The sequence below is a fragment of the Centruroides sculpturatus genome, unplaced genomic scaffold (genome assembly GCF_000671375.1).
Source record: "Centruroides sculpturatus isolate CEXI.00-Female unplaced genomic scaffold, Cexi_2.0 scaffold1512, whole genome shotgun sequence".
Lineage (NCBI taxonomy): Eukaryota > Metazoa > Arthropoda > Arachnida > Scorpiones > Buthidae > Centruroides > Centruroides sculpturatus.
Window position 1 is genome coordinate 154,422 of NW_019385737.1, and position 20,401 is coordinate 174,822.

The 20,401-nt window shown below is 30.1% G+C and overlaps 1 protein-coding gene across 1 annotated transcript in view; it reads left to right on the top strand.

Annotated features, from left to right (window-relative positions):
* Window positions 1-204: 204 nt before the first annotated feature.
* The window catches only part of LOC111641670 (protein PTCD3 homolog, mitochondrial-like), a gene marked incomplete at its 3' end in the record, with an annotated part of 29,788 nt that continues 9,591 nt past the window's right edge, over window positions 205-20,401 (top strand). Inside the window, exons 1-17 of the mRNA XM_023387874.1 lie at window positions 205-303; window positions 3,744-3,808; window positions 4,092-4,122; window positions 6,903-6,948; window positions 7,024-7,092; window positions 7,194-7,298; window positions 8,996-9,119; window positions 9,186-9,277; window positions 10,020-10,069; window positions 10,213-10,300; window positions 11,483-11,654; window positions 11,940-11,990; window positions 12,115-12,195; window positions 15,599-15,627; window positions 15,712-15,821; window positions 15,897-15,975; window positions 16,050-16,140. Coding sequence (XP_023243642.1) covers window positions 227-303; window positions 3,744-3,808; window positions 4,092-4,122; window positions 6,903-6,948; window positions 7,024-7,092; window positions 7,194-7,298; window positions 8,996-9,119; window positions 9,186-9,277; window positions 10,020-10,069; window positions 10,213-10,300; window positions 11,483-11,654; window positions 11,940-11,990; window positions 12,115-12,195; window positions 15,599-15,627; window positions 15,712-15,821; window positions 15,897-15,975; window positions 16,050-16,140 — 1,360 coding nt within the window. The remainder of the gene's footprint in view (window positions 304-3,743; window positions 3,809-4,091; window positions 4,123-6,902; window positions 6,949-7,023; window positions 7,093-7,193; window positions 7,299-8,995; window positions 9,120-9,185; window positions 9,278-10,019; window positions 10,070-10,212; window positions 10,301-11,482; window positions 11,655-11,939; window positions 11,991-12,114; window positions 12,196-15,598; window positions 15,628-15,711; window positions 15,822-15,896; window positions 15,976-16,049; window positions 16,141-20,401) is intronic.

Sequence of the window (20,401 nt, forward strand, 5' to 3'; positions counted from 1 at the left end):
TTACTCACCAGAAAATTTTCAAGGTAGTCAGTCAGTTCAGGATATGTCGGCTCGAATCTCCCATTGTGGATCTGGTCATCAAAGCCACGGTGAGTATGGAATAAAGCCTTCTAAATTTCTTCAGGGCGGAAAGAGTTTAAAACGTATATATGCGTTATTTTTTTAAAATATGAATTTTTTATCAAGATGCGGCAAGGTTGGCAACACTGTAAATTGAAAACATAAGATGGCGACATCCAATGCATGTGTGTGTTCGTTACAGTTTCTGAAAAGATTTCCTGTTAGAATTGTAAATAAATTAGGGTAAGTGACAGACAATTTTTATGAATTAAAAGAAGGCATGATTTTATCTCCTCAGAGATAAAAGTTTCTTAATTAGCACTCTGCAATCCCTGTTTCATAAAATTAGAAGGTTAATGTCCAGGGTCATAGACCATCATGGCGGCTCTTCCTATTTTAACCTCGAAACCGGACCGCTTTGGAGACGACGTGTCACGTGACGACGCGAGCGAACGGCGGCGGCTGCTGCGCCGCGGCAGCGCCGGCGCTGATTCCAGCAAACAAAAGCAAACAGTGGGGACGCACGTTCTAACCTAACCTAACCTATTCTAATAATATAATTGGTAATAATTATGATAATTTATCAGAATAGGTTAGGTTAGGTTAGAACGTGCGTCCCCACTGTTTCCTTTTCTTTTTGCGGAATCAGAGATGAGCCGCCATGAGTCTACGTATATGGACGTTAACCCGCGCGTCGGTTTTCCCCGTTTATCGCGGCGCAGCAGCCGCCGCCGTTCGCTCGCGTCGTCACGTGACACGTCGTCTCCAAAGCGGTCCGGTTTCGAGGCTAAAACAGGAAGAGCCGCCATGATGGTCTCCGACCCTGAACATTAACCAATTAGAAATATAAAATTAATCAATGAATATACATTAAAGAACGCCAATTTAATTTATAATGTACATAAAATGACTTTATAGCATAGGAGCTGCCCATAAATAATGTCACATTTCATGGGAGAGTGTTTTTCCCCGTCTCTTTTTGCCCTGTAAGCACTAAGAGGGCATTTTTAGTAAGTCTGTTTTGGGTTTGACTAAGTCCCTAATTACGTCCGGATTTGATCCTGGTTTGTCCAGAGTGGTAGGCCTTAACTGCTTGGCCGTCTGTCTGTCAAAAAGAGAGGGAGAGGATTTACAATGTGAAATGGGAGAGGAGAGAGGAGAGAGAAATGATCCTTTTGACATAATGCTTTACATTTACTGTTAATCAAGTTGCAACTTTTATTTGTGCTGCAAATAATAAAAGAAGGAATGATATCAGTGGAGTAGCGTGGATGTCAGCTGCCCGGGGCAGAGGAAAATTTCGCCGCCCCCTTAAAGGACTAAAATTTAGTTTTATCACAGAATAAGTAATGAAAAATTCCATGCTCATTTCAATGTCCGAATCCTAGGTGCGACAAAAATATGAAATGAAGTGGTTCAAATTTTTACAAGATATTATTATTTATTGTGAAATTTTGCTGCCCCCTAAAAGTGCCGCCCCTGCCGCCCCCACTATACTATGCCACTGAATGATATAATAAGTGCAGTTAAGACACCTGGCAAATTGATCTGTGAGTTGGATTGAATGGTAATTAAAGTTAGCCAAATCAGAGTTTCCTTGTTCTATCTATCACAGTCCTCCTCAGGTGAAGGTAAGAAGCATGATGTAACAGTGCCAGTAAAGCAGTCAAATCTCAACCAGACTTGCATTCAAAGCATCCTGATGGAGAGTTTGTAAAAGCATCGATAATTTATCACAAAGAACCATTTTAGTTTTTTGTTTTGAACCTGCTAAGGTATTTTTCCTGCGTTAAATAAGGCCAGAGTTCCAATAGGATTTCCTGTAGCAACAAACAACCATCACTTTTGATGTATTTGGAAAACAGAATTAAGTTGCCTGATCATGATTAGATTGTTGCAAAAAATACAGAAACTATTTCCATCAGTGTATACAGCTACTTCAATAAAGACAGATGATATGGAAAACCTATATATTCAGGCCCTACTTTTATTGCACTTCTCAGTGGAAAACAAGATTCATCTACTGCCATTATACATGCACAAGACATAGAAATGATGAGTTTGCCAAATACACAATAACAAATGGCAGCAAGAAGCTAGCAGTGATTATCATAGTGGATGGAGGACCAGATGAAAATCCACAATACTCAAAAGTAATATATGCAGGAATCTGAGGTACTAGAGTTAGGCATTAAGTTCCAGGTTATTAATTAATTTTAATCAGATAAGAGATGGTAGCCAATCTATCTTTCAAGAACACAATCTTGATACTCTGTTTATTGCCAAAAATGCTCTGAGCATGTCGGCATTTAACAGAGTAGAGAGAAGAATGGCATTTTTTCTTGGGAGCTTACAGGAGAATTCTCCTTCACAAACATTATTGTAGACATTTTGATAAGAAAGGGAATACAATTAATGAAGACTTGGAACATTTCTTCAAAACTGCTTTTTGACAAAAGATACAGCAGAAGTTTGGTCTGATATTATAATTGAATAATTGACAATACCCAGTAATTGCCAGATACATTGAGCCAAGAAGCAATTGCATGTCGAAGGAAGCATGAAATCACCAGTCTGGCAATCATTTCAGGTGAGAGAATTGCAATACTTGGTTCAGATAGTAAAATGCAAAGAAGAGATTTGCTGCTCTCCCTGCAGACATGTGCACTTACTTGTTATGCCAAAATTACTTTCTGCCTACTCCAATTAGCTTAGTATATAGTACGAATGGTCTTCAATTACTGGAAGCAAATTCTAAACATGACAGAATTTTCCCTTAGTTTGTTAGGAAAACATTGAATAACATCTTACTGCAAAGTTGTAGAAAATTTAAATATGTTGCATATGACTTATATTGTTGTTCTATCATCAAAACCATCCTTTATAGAGTATGTACACATTGTGAAATTTACCACAGTTCTGTTAAGAGCTTTGTTGCTCACAAACAACATAGCACTGATATGTAAGTACTGAATAATTTACAGAGAAAGTAAAGTCTGTGAGAATTGCTACTATGAGATAATGTGAATCATTGGTTTGCATTTATAATGCAGAAGATTCTGAATGGATGGATATTGATGATATAGATATAACAGAACAAGACATTTCTATGAGCACATATGTCTTCAATATACTGATTGTGTCAATTGAAGAACATCTCATAAGCCTATAGGAATGAAAGAACTTTGCGTTTCTAAATTTAAGTGCATCAATTTATTTTTTATAAATGTAATTATTCTTGCTAGTAACTTGCAGCAGAAATAAAATGTTTATTAAAATGCTATTTTATGTAGTGTTTTATCTTTGATAAAAGTTAAATAAATCATTATATGTTGTTATCCATTATATAACTAATACAGTATATTTATGTTGTAATAATACAAAGGCTTTCTTGGGGATAATAACTACCAGTGTAACATCATTTGTCCTAATGTGGTGAGTGACATGGGAGAGAGAAAGAGGTTAAAAATAAGGAATTTTAGCATGATAACATTTACAGATGGCTCTATACATAATTAGAAAATATTTTCAATTTATGGAACAATTAAATTCTAAACTTGTATTACATTTATCTTATAAGATACTCTAATGATTATAAATTTAATTTAATTATTTCAAATAGCGATTGATAAATTTTACTACAAAAGAGAAGTTTATATATTTCTATTAAAATATTTTTCTAGAATTCAAAATACTAGAAGATGCAGTTCATTAACTACCAATAAAGAAAATAATGTTGCTGTTTCAGGTTTGTGAATAAAAGTTTTGATGATTGCATTTGTCTTTTCTTCTATTTTGTTCTTAAAGTACTTATTAATATATAAAATTCTAAACAGAATGAAAGTTGAATCAAGCTTTCAAAAATGTATTCAATTTTAAATTAAATACTTTATTTAAAATCAAATACATATTTTGAACATGATTCAAATATGGTATTTTTTAAAATTTTATGAATATATAAAGATTTGAGTACAAATCATTTATTTTGAAAATAATTTGCAAGTTTTCTGAGTGAAGTTTTTTAATTCCAGATGATATAATTATACCAGAAAGAATAGAAAGGTAAATTGTCAATTCAAACTTTTCATAACTTTTTTAAACAATAAAAATACAAAATATTGCAAAATTGATTCAATAATTAACTAATAATGAACATTTTTAGAAATTGAATATCAGGTAGATCAATTATAAATAGTAAAAATCTGTCATAATTGAGTACATTTGAAAAAATAATGTTTTTTTTTTCTTTTTAATTTAATGTCATTAAATTTAAAAAAACTATACTATAATTAATTACAAATATGCATATAATTAAATATAAATCCGTAATTAATGCCATATTCACAATAATAATTTTAATTTTCTTGATAATATATAAAACTATATTTTGTATATAAATTTTAGTTATAAATTTGTTTTTTTATAATATAATAACTGAATGGAGCATAAGCAGAGCTTTGCATAAGAAAATACTTCATCTGTGATTGAAGTTTAAAGCAACTGCATGATCACTCAACATGATTTTTTAGAAACGTACGGTTCAGCAATGCAAGTTAATATTGTGACAAACCCAGAATTTTGAAATTCAGTCTATGTTCTGAGATATTCAAGACCAAAGTTTGCCTTGTAAAGTTTATGGACTGATTGCCAATTGTAAGCTAGTTGCATGCTACATGTCATTCAACTTTCTGCTTGCTGTCAATTTCTATAACGATGTTTTATTTTGGATTTAGATCAGTTTTAAACCCTTTTTACACACAGTTTTAGTTTTCTATGTTGTTGAGCTGTTTGATTTTCCTAGAAAATACCTAGTTTATCTTCACTACAGTTACTTTAATTTTGCTTTAAGTAATCAAATTTTTATGGATATAAATAATCATTATTTATCTTTTAATAAAATGTCTTTATTTAAAAAAAATTTTATAAAATATGATTTTAAAGGCTTTATGTATTAAATTTCTCTTTTTTTTAATTCTCTAATAGTATTAAAATACTGATATATTATGTGGGAAGGAAGAATGATAGCATTTAAAAAAACCAAACTAATTTTTTAACAAAAAATTGATATAAGATTTCAGGAAAATAGAAATAACAAAAACATACTCAACATTATTTTTAATCTTCTATAAAAAATATTCTAATTGAGTATTATGTATTAGACTATACAGGTAATCTATAAATTACATCATGAAGGCTATTTTATATATTTTTTAAATCTTGTACTCCAACTAATATAATTCCTTTTTAATTTCCATTTGATAGCACAAATGCAATATATGTATTATGTAAAATCAAAATACAATATTAAACATCTATATAATAAGCTATTATTTGATGAATTTCATTCTCTATAACATACTGCACAAAATACAAGAGTTGTTCAAGAACATTGTCTCCCAATTGGGATTTTGGAATGGAAAGTGTATGAATGAATTGGAGAGATTTGAGAGTTCTTTTGGAGAATAAATGTTGAGACTCCCAGCAGAAATTAATTGATGTTTGTGATTTGTTAATTATATCATACTGTCAACAAATGTTTGCTTATTGTTTTTATACAAATCAAATTGTATAAATTTTTCAAAAAACCTGTGGGTCTTCTTCAGAACTGGAAGTCAAAAAAGCCAACTGGAAAAAACATTAAAACATAATTATAGGTCTTTTGTAAAATGATGAAATATACTTGTCAGAATTAAATGTAAATCAACATATATTATAAAAATTCATACAATATATTATAATAGTCTTATATGTTTTTTTATATTGCTACATTTTCAATGGACATTGGCAATCACATTGGCTTATGCTTGTCTATCATTAGTCATTCTGAACAATTGTCATTTCAGTTCATTGCATTAGATTTTGTAATCATGATGTCTTTGGGTATCCAAGTCTTTAAAATGATCAGCCTTAATACTTTTATAATTTTTGGCAAAAATTATAAAGGTATAAAGGTTTGTGTATTAAAGTCATTGATGCTATTAAATTTTGGTAGTTGAAGGTTCAGGTGGAGAAAGAGGATAGTTGTGTATCAAATCTCAAGTATGGTCTTATGTAATGACAATTTTACTCATTATTGGGCTGCAATTTAAAAAAATTGTAGACCTAAAAATTCCCACTGTCCTTCCTTAATCTTGAGAATGGTGTTAGATAGATGAAAGTCAAGACCAGATATTGAAAGCTTAGGAGCAGGAGGTTCCGCTACAAACTTCTGGTCTAGACCAAAAATCATGTGAATTGAATTCATAAATTTTCCCCTGAATGGAGTTACATGATTGGCATGACTGTTGTTATCAGGAAAAGTATGATGTACAGGGGCAAGACTACTAATTTGAGGTGGAGAACATATATTTTAAGTTAAATAAATTAAAAATATGATTAAAAATTGCAGCCTGGCATTGTGACAATGTCATAATAAATAATTATTCATACTAATAATAATAATTTTCGTAAACATAGATATAACNTCGCTTTTTGTGGAGCGTGTTATCAGATAGACTTGACCAGTCTTGTTTAGAAACTTGATAGCATGAAACTCAATTAAAACTTATTGATAAAACAAACGCATAATTTAAATTTTTTTAAAATCGAAATATATTATTAAATCGGACTAAAAAAGAAAACAGAGGGTATTAAATGTCAAGAAAACTTAATGAATAATATTAATATTTTATGAATTTGTAAAAAATGTCTGTTATATCTGTTAGTTAATAAATGTTAGTTCATATTTCACATTATTTTATCAATTATTCTCAAAAACAATTCTATGAAATAAATAAGTTGATGTATGATACTAAAGTTTCAGCAACCTTTAATTTGTATTTAAATAACATTTTTTGTTTAAGGGGACCAACTGATATATTAAAAGCACTTGCATCAACTGTTGGAAGAGTAAGATGCTTTTTATTTTATTTTTAGCTAATGTTTTACATTTATGTTATATAGATCTTTTGATTTTTATTTCAGGATTATACTGCACCACATTATAAATATCATGATGATCCATTTTTAATTCCAGTCAGCAATGTATCTAAAGTTAGTGAACAGATCATTTAATTCATCTATCTCTTTCTCTTTCTAATTGAAAAGTTTTATGTTACTTTTATAAAAGTTTATTAAATAATTTCTTTATTTAGAGAACTTATGCATTAGCTAAAGAATCTGGAAAGAAAGCTGCACGATTTTTTCTTGAAAAATATCCAGATTCTTTTGAAAATAATCCAGCACAACCTGTTATTGAGGTAAATTCTTAATTTAAATAGACCACTTACATATACAATGGAACCTTGTTTAACAAGCATAGTTCATTCCAGAATCTTACTCGTAAAGCAAAACACTTGTTAATTAAGTGAAACAATTTTTCCCATATAAATTAATGTAAAGTATAATAATGCATTTCATGCTGAAAAAATACTCAAATATTTTATGCATAATGTTTATTCAAAGAAAATTATACAATATACATTGTTAAGGAGCATGACTCATCATTATCATTTCTTCTAACACAATGAACCAACCTGAAATGTGAATTCAACTAACAGAAAATAAAAAAATTACAGATAATATGTCTGATAAACATGCCAAACGATATGCTAAATTATTCGGTTATGTAAAAGCTATAATTAAATATTAGAAATTAATTAACTAGAGGTACGTAGTTATGCTGCCATCTCATATTAAATTTATTAAATTTAATATGAGATGGCAGCATAACTGCCTACCTGTAGTCAAATTAATTAATTTCTAATATTAGCCTTTACCTAGCCCAAGAATTTGGCATATTGTCTAACATGTTTATTATATAATGGGCTATGGTTGTTGATGTTTATAGGTAATATATGTGAATAAAAGTTTGGAAAAATGTGTGATCACAAGCGACACTAATGTGAAATCTGCGATTTTTATGCAGTTGTTGGAAAAAAAGAATTGTAAACAACTCTGATAGAAAAAAACACTCCTGGTGAGAATTATATCGGAGGTCACTGTTTGTTATCACAATTAGCTGGGAAAGTTGACACATAGGTGTCAAGAATGCACCGTTTATGTCAACATATGGTGATCATGTGACTCCTTTCCCACGAAAAATGTATAAAAGCTCGTTCTCCTGGAACTCAGTGTGCGTCCGCACACAGAAGTTATTTTTTGTACTTGTGCTCATCAATCTCTATGCCTAGGACTGTGATCCTGTCGGAGAAGACACCGAAGTTTCCACCTCTTCCATACAGACGATGTTTGCCAACTCTCCATTATTCTGAGACGTATTTAGGGACTTTAGAACTTGTATAAGCTCTCTCTCTCGCTGGTAGGTCAGCGACACAAGATTAATCGCCAGTTTATGTAAATAGAAGTAGATTAACTGCATTTAACCTTAATAATTTTGTTTCTGCCTCATGTAATTTAGATTAGTTATTCAATAAATGCTTTGTTTATTTGTTAAACTTGACTCCTGTCATTGAAAGGATGCCTGCCGACTTTCTCCCCTCCCTCACCACTCGAAACAGCCATCCGGAGCGACAAGGTGAGTGGTCCTTGCAGACTGTTGCTGAGTAAGAGGTCAAGAGGGATTAACCCTTGGCCCACGGTTTCTCACACTAAGGTGCTAGCAGAACGAGTGCTAAACAGAGACTGATGGAGCATGCACACAATCCAGGACTTCCCCTTTCCTTGTCACTCATGCAAAACGTTGCTCATTAAGCGAGTAATTTTTTTACAATTTGTTTTGTTCATTTGTTTGTTATGCAAATTACTCATTATGAGAGGTGCTCATTAAGCAAGGTTCCACTGTATATATATATATATATATATTATCAATATATATATATATATATATTCATACACATACTGATATAAATATTATAGANATATATATATTGATTTTTTATTTAATTATAACAAAACTTCTCTCTTAAATTAATTTCTGTTTACATTCTGTTATCAGGCATTTATAGCTCCTGAAAAAATAACTGAAGATACTGAAGTTACAGAAATAATGTTGATTAATTGTATTAAACAGTATGAAGTGAACAATTCAATTACTATATATAATAATCTAAAAACAAAAGGTTAGTCACGGTTTTTTTTAAATTTTAATTTAATAATTTCAATAGTCAAATTTTAATTTGTATTAGGTATAGAAATTAGTCAAGAATCTGAACAGTTATTATTGGAGTTACTTTGCTTTTTCAATGGACAAGAACCACCACCTGAAGAATATTTAGAAGTAAGCAATATAACTTTTTTATTTATATTTCTATTATATGTTTTTTATTAGCTCTATTGAGATATAAAATATTGTATATTAATAATAGTTTGGATAATTTGCTTTCTTTTCTTTTCTTTTGCTTTGTTTTAAGATTTTTTTAAAATTTAGTTTTAATTTGTAAATCATAATAAAACTAAAATGTTTCAATATTAAAATATCAGACAATTTAAATTAATTTTAAATTAAAATTTATTAAAAATACAGTAAAACCCTACTTTGCAACCACCCAATGGTTCCAAGCAAAAGTCATCTTTATGAGAGGTGGTTGCTTGAAAGAGTTTCATTGTACATTAATAATTACACAGCATGGATGTAAGTTTTTATTATGAAAATTTGTTTGCAAAATTCTTTAGGTCTTTTTTTTTTTTTCTTTGCAAGTCATCACAGATTCAGTCAGACCTGCATTGGGGGTGAGTACATGGTGATGAGAGAGAAAATGTGACATATCCATATTAATCCTTTTATGAAAATTTCTAAACTGATCTAGACTTGAACCTGGGTACCCAGAGCAGCAGGCTGATGTCTTTGCTATCTTGGCTATTTAGTTATCAGCATGATATTATTGATATATTTTAAAATTATTTTATTGTTATGAAAAATATTATTGTTTTTTTATTTAAGAATATTTGAATAATAAAGTACAGATTGACATATCATTATCTGTTAGAATCTAAAATTATTTAAAATTTTTTTGATTTAGTCTCAATGGCTGCAGCGTAAAGGTGATTCTGAAACTAGAAGATTATGGAGGTTAATAATATATATTCTTTTAAAAATTGAAAGAAAAATTTTTGGAAAATAATATAAATATTTACCAGTTTACAATTTAATTTTTTTTGTAGAAAATACTTTGTGTATATTAGCATTGTTTATCATTGATTTTTATTTAATAGACAAGATAATTTAGCTGAACAAATATTTAATGACATGAAAGAAAAAGATGCAAAAGCATACTGTGCGTTTATTCAAGGTCTTTGCAAGGTATGCAAAAAATCTTTATTTGATAAAATTTTTTAATATATGGTACAAAATAAATTCAAATCCAGTACAAAATCAATATTCTGTGTAGCTGAATAGTAGTAGTTCTTACAATAATTTTGATTTGCAATTAATACTTGTAAATTTCTTGTAGAAATATTTATTTTTTATTTTCATTTCATTTAGTTTTTTATAAAATACTTTGGTTTTATTAATAAATGACAAATTAAGATTTCTGATGTTACGTATCTTGTTATTTTGTTTATCAAGTTTTTTGTATGGCCAGAAAACTAATAACATTTTTTACAAATAATACTTTGAAATATACAATAAATGCTACAGGAAATAAGCATATGATAGAAGCTCTATATTCACACATTTCACATATTTGCAGAGCTAAAAATTGCTTATTTGTAGGATTAAAAAAAAATAATGAAATGATAGATAAGAGAAAGAATTAATAGATTTTGAATGTTTTTATCTTAAACATATTCTAATAAATAAATAATATATAAATACATATTTTTGGCTATTAGATTGTAATGGATTACTAAATAATTTCACATTTTTTTTTTCTTTTGCCAAAAATTAAGATCTGTAACAATCTTTCTACTTTTATTTACTATATTTTTATGTGAAAGATGATATTATTTTTAATATAATAACCAAAGTCTGTTTGTTTTTATTAACTTAATTTGTTATCTTTCTTTTTCCACATATGGTGTTACTTATAACACATTGTATTATCTATTTATTTATTGTTATATTGTTTTTGTTAATAATTTTTTATTTAGAAGTGTGGTATGTTGATATCAATATTGAATCCCTATAACCCNTCTAATTTTTTAGGTTTTTAACATTACTTAAAACTATAAGAACAACATGAAAATGATATGCATCTGGTATTAACTTAAGAATCCATCATTCTCATTGGACATTAATAATTGTATCATTATGTAAAATCGAACATAGTTCTTTTTGTTGTTTTAATAAAAATTTAAATAGAATGCACTTGAAAAGAGAGACACCCAAAATTGTGCTTAAAGTAATCCTTAACTTCTTAGTTATTAAAACTGTTATATTTTTAAACATTCAAGCATGCAATTATTTCAAAATATATTTCTTATTAATTTTTTTGTATTTATATAGCTTTTATTATAAAATTTTTAAGTCTTTAAAAACAAGTGTAAAATTTACTTTGAACAGCAACTGTTATTTGAAATGGCTAAAGAAGGATTAATGCCAAATTTATGTACTATGAATGCTGTTTTGGATGTTATTAGTAGGTTTGGGAGAATACAAAATGCAAAATCTTTGAGTCTTGAAGTTTTGACAGAAATGAAACATCTCAATATAGGTAATGAAAATAGACTTTTTAATGAACATTTTTGTTTAATATAACTGTAGGAGTGAGTTAAGAAATTATTATTTTTAGTTGAACAATAATCAGCTTTTTAATAATTTATTTAATTAATTAGTTTTTCACCTTTTAACATATATTTTTTAAAAATATATATTTAATTATTTGTTATGTTTTATTGTAAAATTTATATAAACATATCTTAACTAAAAGTAAAATTACATTTTTGGTCAAATATTTCTGTATTACTTAAAAATTATTATAATTTTGAATTTTTTTCAGTTCCTAGTCTTGGAACTTGGTATTATATGTTGACAATATTTTGCAAAGAAAGTAAGTATACACTGATATTAATTTAACAATAATAATTAAAATTTTTGAGAATATTATTTTTAAATAAATTCATAATGTCAAAGCAATAAAACAAATAAAACTCTACAATTTTTTTTAATTACAGAAGGCCCACCTAGTCCTATACTTTATGAAATAATGGAATATATTGAAGGAAAAGAATTTGAAATTTGTCATCCAAAAGATGGTATCAATGGATAATTTTAGTACTTTAAATATGATATAAATGTTTATTGCTATTATCATTGTAAATTTTTTATATACAGTCAAACCTTGGTTTTCAAACATAATTAATTCCTAAAAGTTTTTGAAAACTGACTTGTTCTAAAACTGAAATTTTTCCATAAGAGGATATTAATATATAAAATAAATTATATATTTTACAATTTTTTAGTATTATCAAGCAAATCGAGCTTACAGTTTGTATGAAGAAATGAGAGAGAAAAATCTATGTCGTAAGTAATAACAATTTTTTTATTGAATGTATTTATAAACAAATTAAATTTGACCTTTTTTTTTTACTTTAGCAAATGTAGAAACTTACAACTCATTAATTTCTATTTCTCCATTCTTGAAAGAGAATTCTGAAGCTCGATGGGAACTGGTTAAAGTAATTTTATTCTTAATTAATGAATTTTAGAATATTATATGCTGATTATTATGATATTTATGAAACAAATCACTAAATGAAAATAATAAAAACCACATAAATTATGTTTAAAGTGTAANATGAATTCTTGGATGTCATTTATTACATGAATGTCAGTTAACAAGGTTTTTATTATATAAATATTCACAATATAGAAGTAACAATAAATGTTTGCATCTTGTCCTTTCTTATAACCTCAGGAACAAAACAGTCTATATTTTTTAAAGAATATTTCTGAATTGGTGTTTCCACCTGGAATTGTATTTTAACGTTTCGACATAATGAGGTGGACAAGAAGTCTCAAAGAAAAAAGGTTGACTCCACCCGTAAAGACTGTTTTGTTCCTAAGGTTGTGAGAAGGACAAGATATAAAGACATTTATTGTTGCTTTTATATTATGAATATCTATATATTTATAGTCCTTGACCATTTTAATTAATTTTTGCATTAATTGAAATATTTTTAAAATAATTTTTATTAATCAGTTTGATTTAAATTCAACTGTGGTACATACTGAAAAACAGAAGTAATATTTTTTTCTGCATGCACATTGAAATGTAATTTAAATAGCAATGTCGACATATTGGTGATTTGTGTCATGATCTCTAATGATGTGAGGTTATTTCAGTGCCTATAACTTCTGAATCAGTAGTCCTGTCATTGATTGAGCCGTCAACTTCCTTTAACATAGGAAGTATAGGGAGTTGACTGTCTGTGTCTTTCTAATCTGTGGCTGGCTCTTGCAAAATACCTTATTTGGCAACTGAGTTATCATATGGCAGCTGGTACAATTATGAGTTCAAAATTCTGTTCGTGAACTGAATTTGAATTGTTCAAAAAGTGAATCAGTTGAAAACCAAAGTTTGACTGTATGTATAAAAATTTATATATAAAGTAAACAGAAAATTTTTATAACAATCTGGAAATTGGGATAATTATAAAAAAAAGTTAAGTTTATGTGTTTTATGTATTTTTTTTTTATATCATAGATCTATTAATAATTATAAAATATCTTATCAGAAAAATTTAAATATTAAACTATAGTTCAATATTTGAATGATTCTCAATCAAAAACACACACACACACACACTGACAAAAAGTTATACATCCAGATAAAGTTGTCTGATTATTGCAAAACTTGGCATGCAGCTTTGTATCAGACACGTTTGTAAATGATCACAGTTATAGTTGATTGTATATCAAGTAATACCACTAGAGTGCTTTAAAATTGCTACCTTAATATCCCTATAATAGCCCATTAATTAATTAATTTAAGAATTCAGCTGTTTCATTTGATTAACAACATTTATTAGGTTTGATTTTTTTATGTAATTTTACTCTAGTATTCTATAAGAAAGCTTACGCTCACTGTGTTCAGAATTTTCTGTGTGCCTATAGTTTGAAGGTCTTCAATCATCAAGTATGCATGTATGATGCAGTCAAAGACATTTTGTAGAGCTGATGAATTTGAAAAAGGCCACATTATCTGGCTGAGGGAAGCAGGATGCTGTTTCCCCAAATTGACTGCCTTCTGGGCTTTTCTGATTTTACTGTGTGGAGGAGTTGGGCAGTGAATATGTCAGGGTAAACAAATACAGCATACAGGATCTAGATTCCCCAGGTGAAACAATTGTCTGATCTTAAGACAAGCATGAACAATTGCAATGGTGTCTTTGTTCACCATCCAGAGACAGGCCTTCTACAGAACCATGTTTCTTCATGTACTATTGACATAAATTTTCATGCATGCAACCACTACATGACCTGCCATTAGTACCTTGTTAACATCAGCTTTGTTTGCAATAGTGCCATGACAAAGAAGCATGTACTGCAAAGGACTGAAGCATATCTATCATCTTCAGCAATAAGTCCTTGTTCTGTTTGGGAGTCAATTATTAATGTGTTAGTGGACCACTTTGGAGGAGTGCTTTAATCCTACTCTTACTGTTGAATGACACACTGCTCTCTTTGCTGGCATGCTGGTCTAGGGAGCCATCTTGTTTGAGTTTGTTATCTCCAGTAATAGTACAAGGCACATTGATTTGCACCCTCATGTTTCCTTTCATGGCAGATCTGCAGTCACTTTTCAGCAAGATTAACACAGCTAGGGATTATCACAAATGTCTCCATCACATCTGCACCTTCCTTGGCCTGCCTGGTATTCAGTTTTGTTGCCCGTTGAGGAATTTTGGGACCAGATGGGATACCAACTTCATTCAAATACTAATGTAAGGAATCTAGAGAAGCAATTATGGGCAAATCTGTGTCTTTATGCCTCCATGGCTGATTTTATGGACACACGTATCCAGGAAAGAGAAGGTTCTACAAGGTATTAAAAGATTTGTTTAAAATTGTACCATTGTTTCATGTAAAATTGTTCCTCTGCTGTGATATTGTAATCACTTATTACTATCATTATTATGTTCATGCTAATAAACTTTCACTCAATTCCATTGCTGCCTTCTTGGTGCATAAGTCTTTTGTCAATGTGTTATATATGTTTAAATAGTATATCAAAATATATTTTCATAAATTATTAAATAGTTTAAATCAAATATTTTATTTTAATCACTTTGTTTAACAAATAAGCAGTGAAGAAGAACTGTAACTTCAAATTTTATTCTTAAACTATAGAAAAATTTTAAATTTGTGAATTGAAAAAAATTCAAATTTTACATATATTGTCTAATTGTCTATTTAAAAATATTTTTTATTTTCTAAACAAATAGTTTGATGTTATAAGTTATTATTTTAAATTTTATTCAGTCCTGTGATTTTTTTTAAAATATTGTGGTAATTTATTACAGATCACTAAATTTATATTTTCATTTAAATTAATTTGGTTTAAGATTTAATATGAAACAAATGTAATGAAAGTAGCAATATATTTTGTTAAAAAACTATATTGTTAATAGAAAATTATATTTTTCTTTTTTTCAGTATATTTTTTTGTTACAGCCATGGATGTGGTAAGTTTTTTATTAAGTATATAAGTATTAAAAAATTGTAATTTAATAAACTATTGTAAGTTGTTTTTTATTTTTTTATTTTAGTGCTGCTATCATCTAGTTGATAAAGAACTAGCATATAGAGTTCATGACCTACTGCAACATGGAAATAATTATATTCTTATTGGGGATGCATATAAAGAATCTATTTTTTAGTAAGTGTTGGTATGATAACTTTAAAATTAATTATTTGTTTGTTTACAGAAATTACATGTGTACTTTATTTATAGTAGACTGTTCTTTCAATTATTATGTCATACTGAGAATATTGATATTTTGTTTGAAAACTATAATAAATATGTACCCAATGTAAGTAATATTTTTCTATTAAATTTACATCATCATTCAATATAAACTCAATAAAGTAAATCTAAAAATCTTAGATTTATACACCAGAACCATCAGTGATGGAAGAATTAATTAATGCTGTTAATTTGGGAGGAGAATTTCATTATCTTCCTCAGTTGTGGTCAGGTATGTCTAATTTAAAATTTTGCTAAAAAAGTATATTTTTGATATTTTTGAACACATTAATAAAAAAAAAAGTATATATATATATATGTACTGTACGTGTAGATATCCAATCCATACTAATATGTATATAATATATACAGTGAAACCTATTATAACCACTGATGGGACCAGCTCAAAGTGGTCATGTTACACAGGTGGTCACATTAGCAGGTTTTACTGTATGTTAGTGTAGATTAATCATATGAAAAATTTTTAATTTTATATTCCTGAAGTCTGTACTTTCCAAGAATTTTTGTTAATTCGTTAAATCTGAGATATTTTCTATATGGCTTTCGCAATCCAATCCACAAGAATATTCAATGCCAAAGTAACTTTTAAACAATTTACATAAGTTGAGCAGAGAAGAGACTAAGAAAAAAGTTGACTCTGCTAGTGTTAATTTGTTCCAGTGATCATGAGTGGGTATTCAGAAAACTTCAAAAATTTTTTTCTTCTTAGTCTTCAATATTGTCCATCTTTAAAAATATATTTCTTCATGAACCTTTTAATCTTTGTTTTATAATGAGTTATGTAATAAAACAGCTTTAAATAGTAAACTAAAGTTAAACAATTAGATATCAAAAATGAACAAAAAAGTATTGAAATTTTTTAATTAAAACTATGCATTCCAAAAGTAGAGGATTTTTAAAATTTTTTTTATTGAACTGAGCAAGATGATGTAAAAAAATAAATAGAAACAATAAATATTATGAAATGCTGCAGTGATGGTTATTATTCATTGTTTCTTTTATGATAAAAATGTTTGTTTCAAAATAATAGAAAACATTAATCATATGTTAGAAAACTACATTTCAGTATTGCTTTTAGCACAATGTCTTTAAATTTTCATTGTCTGTTTAAAATTATTTTACATCAGAGAAGTAATGATTAGTGTACAAATTGTTTACTTGTCTATTTATTATTCGTTGCTTTTATAACATTTCTATTTTTTTACAAGTCTTTCACCTTGCCTTTCTTTTCTTACATATATATTATTAGTATTGAGTAGTACATTTTAAGATAAAGGAAGTGTTAAATTTTTTTCTTATTCTCAAAACAAACTAAGGAGTTTTTTTAATTTCTAAAAAGTTTTTAAACACAAAGTTTATGGCACTAATTTCAATAGAATAGGTTTAATTGCTTAATTAGATGAAACTGATTAATCCAGTCCAGCACTATATATTTAGCATCAATAAATAATTTTCATGGATTATTCATGATTTGTTGAATATATTCATTATTTCAAAAGTATTAAAAGTAGTTTGCGGTATTTTTAATTTAATTTTTTATAATAAATTTTTACTTTTATGACCAATTATGAATTCTTATTATTTATTCATGTTACATTAGTAGCTCTGTTTTATGAACTTTAGTCTGTTAAAATTCTACCTAAACTGCAGAATCAGGGACACTGGGCTTTTTCCTTCTGGTTGTTTACCTGCATTCTCTCCCTGCTTTCCTTCTTCTGTAACTGCTTAAAGATAGCTCAAGTTCTAATTTTTTATTTTGTGCCTGTGTTTCTGCTTCATCTTCTTGGCTGAGACCACCAAGTAGCTCATCTGGTTAACTTCATCTAAGCTCCATACTCAAGATCAACACTGCCCCAGGGCATCTATTTTTCTGTGGAACACATTGAAGGAAAATCACACACCTCTGAACCTAGAGACATTTTTGAAGTGATTTTGAAAGATTATTGTAAGCTTCTCTTAACCTGTTTATTATAAACATTTAATGTTTTTGTAATAAATGAGTTAAATGTTCAAAGAAGACATGTTTTAATGTTCAAAGGAGACATGTTTTCTCACACTGTTATGTACTCATCCACACCACTCATCCATTCTCACTGGTGGATGAAAAATCCTAACCTCCTTGTTAGCATCCTACATTTAATATCTGAGAATAAATTAATATGATTTACAGACCAAGTCATTGTTGACTTGGTCTGTAAATCATATTAAAACTTCATTACAGTATTCTTATTCTGTTAGGCCTACAGTTTTGTAAAGAAATTAGTAGTGGTAGTCTGTTTCTTCTCACATTTACAGGTACAACTTACATAATTGCAAATGGAATCAAAAGACTTAGTGATATTATAATCCATGTTCTCATCAGAAAAATTGGTGTTGAGCATTGCAACTGTTGCCATGGCTTGAGAGCATGAAGGGAGAGTTACCTTTTCTTTTTATTCCTCTTCTCCTTTATTGGCATCATCTTCCCCAAGTTAATTGCAGGTCCTGCTTGACCTACTTCCACAGCAGTATCATAACTTGTTGCAACAAACACATCAACACAACATAATTGGAGAATTGTTTGAAGGTATTTTTGCTGAAGCAGAGTTATTACCCATTTTTGGAATGTTTTTTCAGATTCTTCAACATGTTTTCTCTTCAGCAGCACTTTTTTTCTTCTGTTTCAATTAGGCCACTTTTGTGAGAAATAGATCGAGTTAATTAAAAATAAAATGTTTAATATTAAACAATCAATTATTATTAACATCGAAACTCTCAGTTTTTCTTTGTGTTAAAATTTTCCCTGGGAGGAAATCTATCCTTCTGTGCCCCGGAGTAACTTCCTTTCACAACGGAACCCGAAACTGAATCACCCGGACATCTTTTGGAAAAAATCCATGATTGGTGAAACCCGACCACGAGACCCGAGGGTATAAAGACCAGGTGCCGCACGGAAGGGGGGTCGATTTCGTTTACCCAGATCCAGGACGCCACCCGACCGCCTCGCCGATGAACCCTGGGACGCTCCCGAGATACGACCGCATACCTACCCGATCAAGAGCTTCGATCCGAGTAACCCTTCAAGCAAGACATAGACCGAAAATTCATCCGAGGTATGACCCGATATTGTACACTCTCTCTCGGCGCGGTCCCTTCGAAAAACGCGCAAGTAGTTAGTCATTGTATGATAGGATTAGGTTGTCTGAATAAATGTTTGTTTGTTTATTAAAAGGTCGTCTTTATTTCGGGTATCGTTAACGCTTTACCGTCGACCCCTCTCACTTCCTCCACTCGACCTGACAAAAGAATCCCGACTGTACGGGATAGAAAAAGCACTTTCTAAGCCATCCACTGACCAGTGGGCAGTTGTCACCCAACTGTTGCCTATCAAAAAGAGGTACGACCTCGTCCTACCTCAGGCTACCCACAAATTGGTTTTTCAGGAGTGGGGTTCGACTTTCTCGAGATATCGGTAAAGCAGGAAAAAGCGATATTCGAGGTAAAGGAGCGATTATAGTCGAATTAGGGACTGGTAGATTAGGAGAATTGCTAGAAGAGGTATAAGAGATAGATTTAGGACTAGGAGACATGATGGAGGGCGATCCACAACCAGCGGCTGCGGCAGAAAACCCTAATCCTAATCCAAATCCAAATCCTACTCCAAGCCCAATCACCTTGGGAGGTCTGGGAGGAATAATTCCCTTATTGCCAGTATTCTCCGGAGAAGCGGGAGGTCTCCGAGTAACAGATTTTTTTGATTCATTGGCCGATGTCACGAAAGTAGCGGCATGGTCCAAAGCGCAAATGTTGGCGGTGGCCAAGTTAAAACTTACCGGGATAGCTCGGGAGTTTGTACGAAAGGATCGTAGAATTAAGGAGGTAGATGATTTTGAGGAATTTAAACGAATAATGTTAACCCGATTCGACAAAGAGCCCTTTTCGTTCCGATTAAATAGATTTTATACGTGCGTACAAAGGAAAGATGAGGACGTACAAACGTACGCTGCTAGGCTTCAAGCGTTAGCTATGGAGATTGAGATTACGCCGGAACCCGGAGCAGATGACGCTGAAACGGCAATGATTCAGAGAATTCAGCGAAAGGAACTAGACGAACGATTAAAAGTACAATTCCTAAACGGCGTTGATATTCGAATCCGACAACGTATCATGTCCAGGGAGCCAGTTACATTTGATGATGCGTTAGAAGCGGCGATTAGCGAGGAATCAATTGAGGAACTTACCGCACATCCCCGTGGGATCATGCGCACTGTTAGGGAAAGCGAGAGATCACCGGATTTCCGCTCTAGAGACAATTTGGAGCAATTAACCACCGCGATGGAGGAACTTAAGGCCAGAATGGATAGGTTAACACGAGGATCATCCTTTAATAATGCAAGAAACCCTATAGTACGACAAAATAATCGTGGAAATTATAATAATCCACCTTTCCGGCGAAACGAATATCATCCGGCTGCACCCACTCACCGATTAGA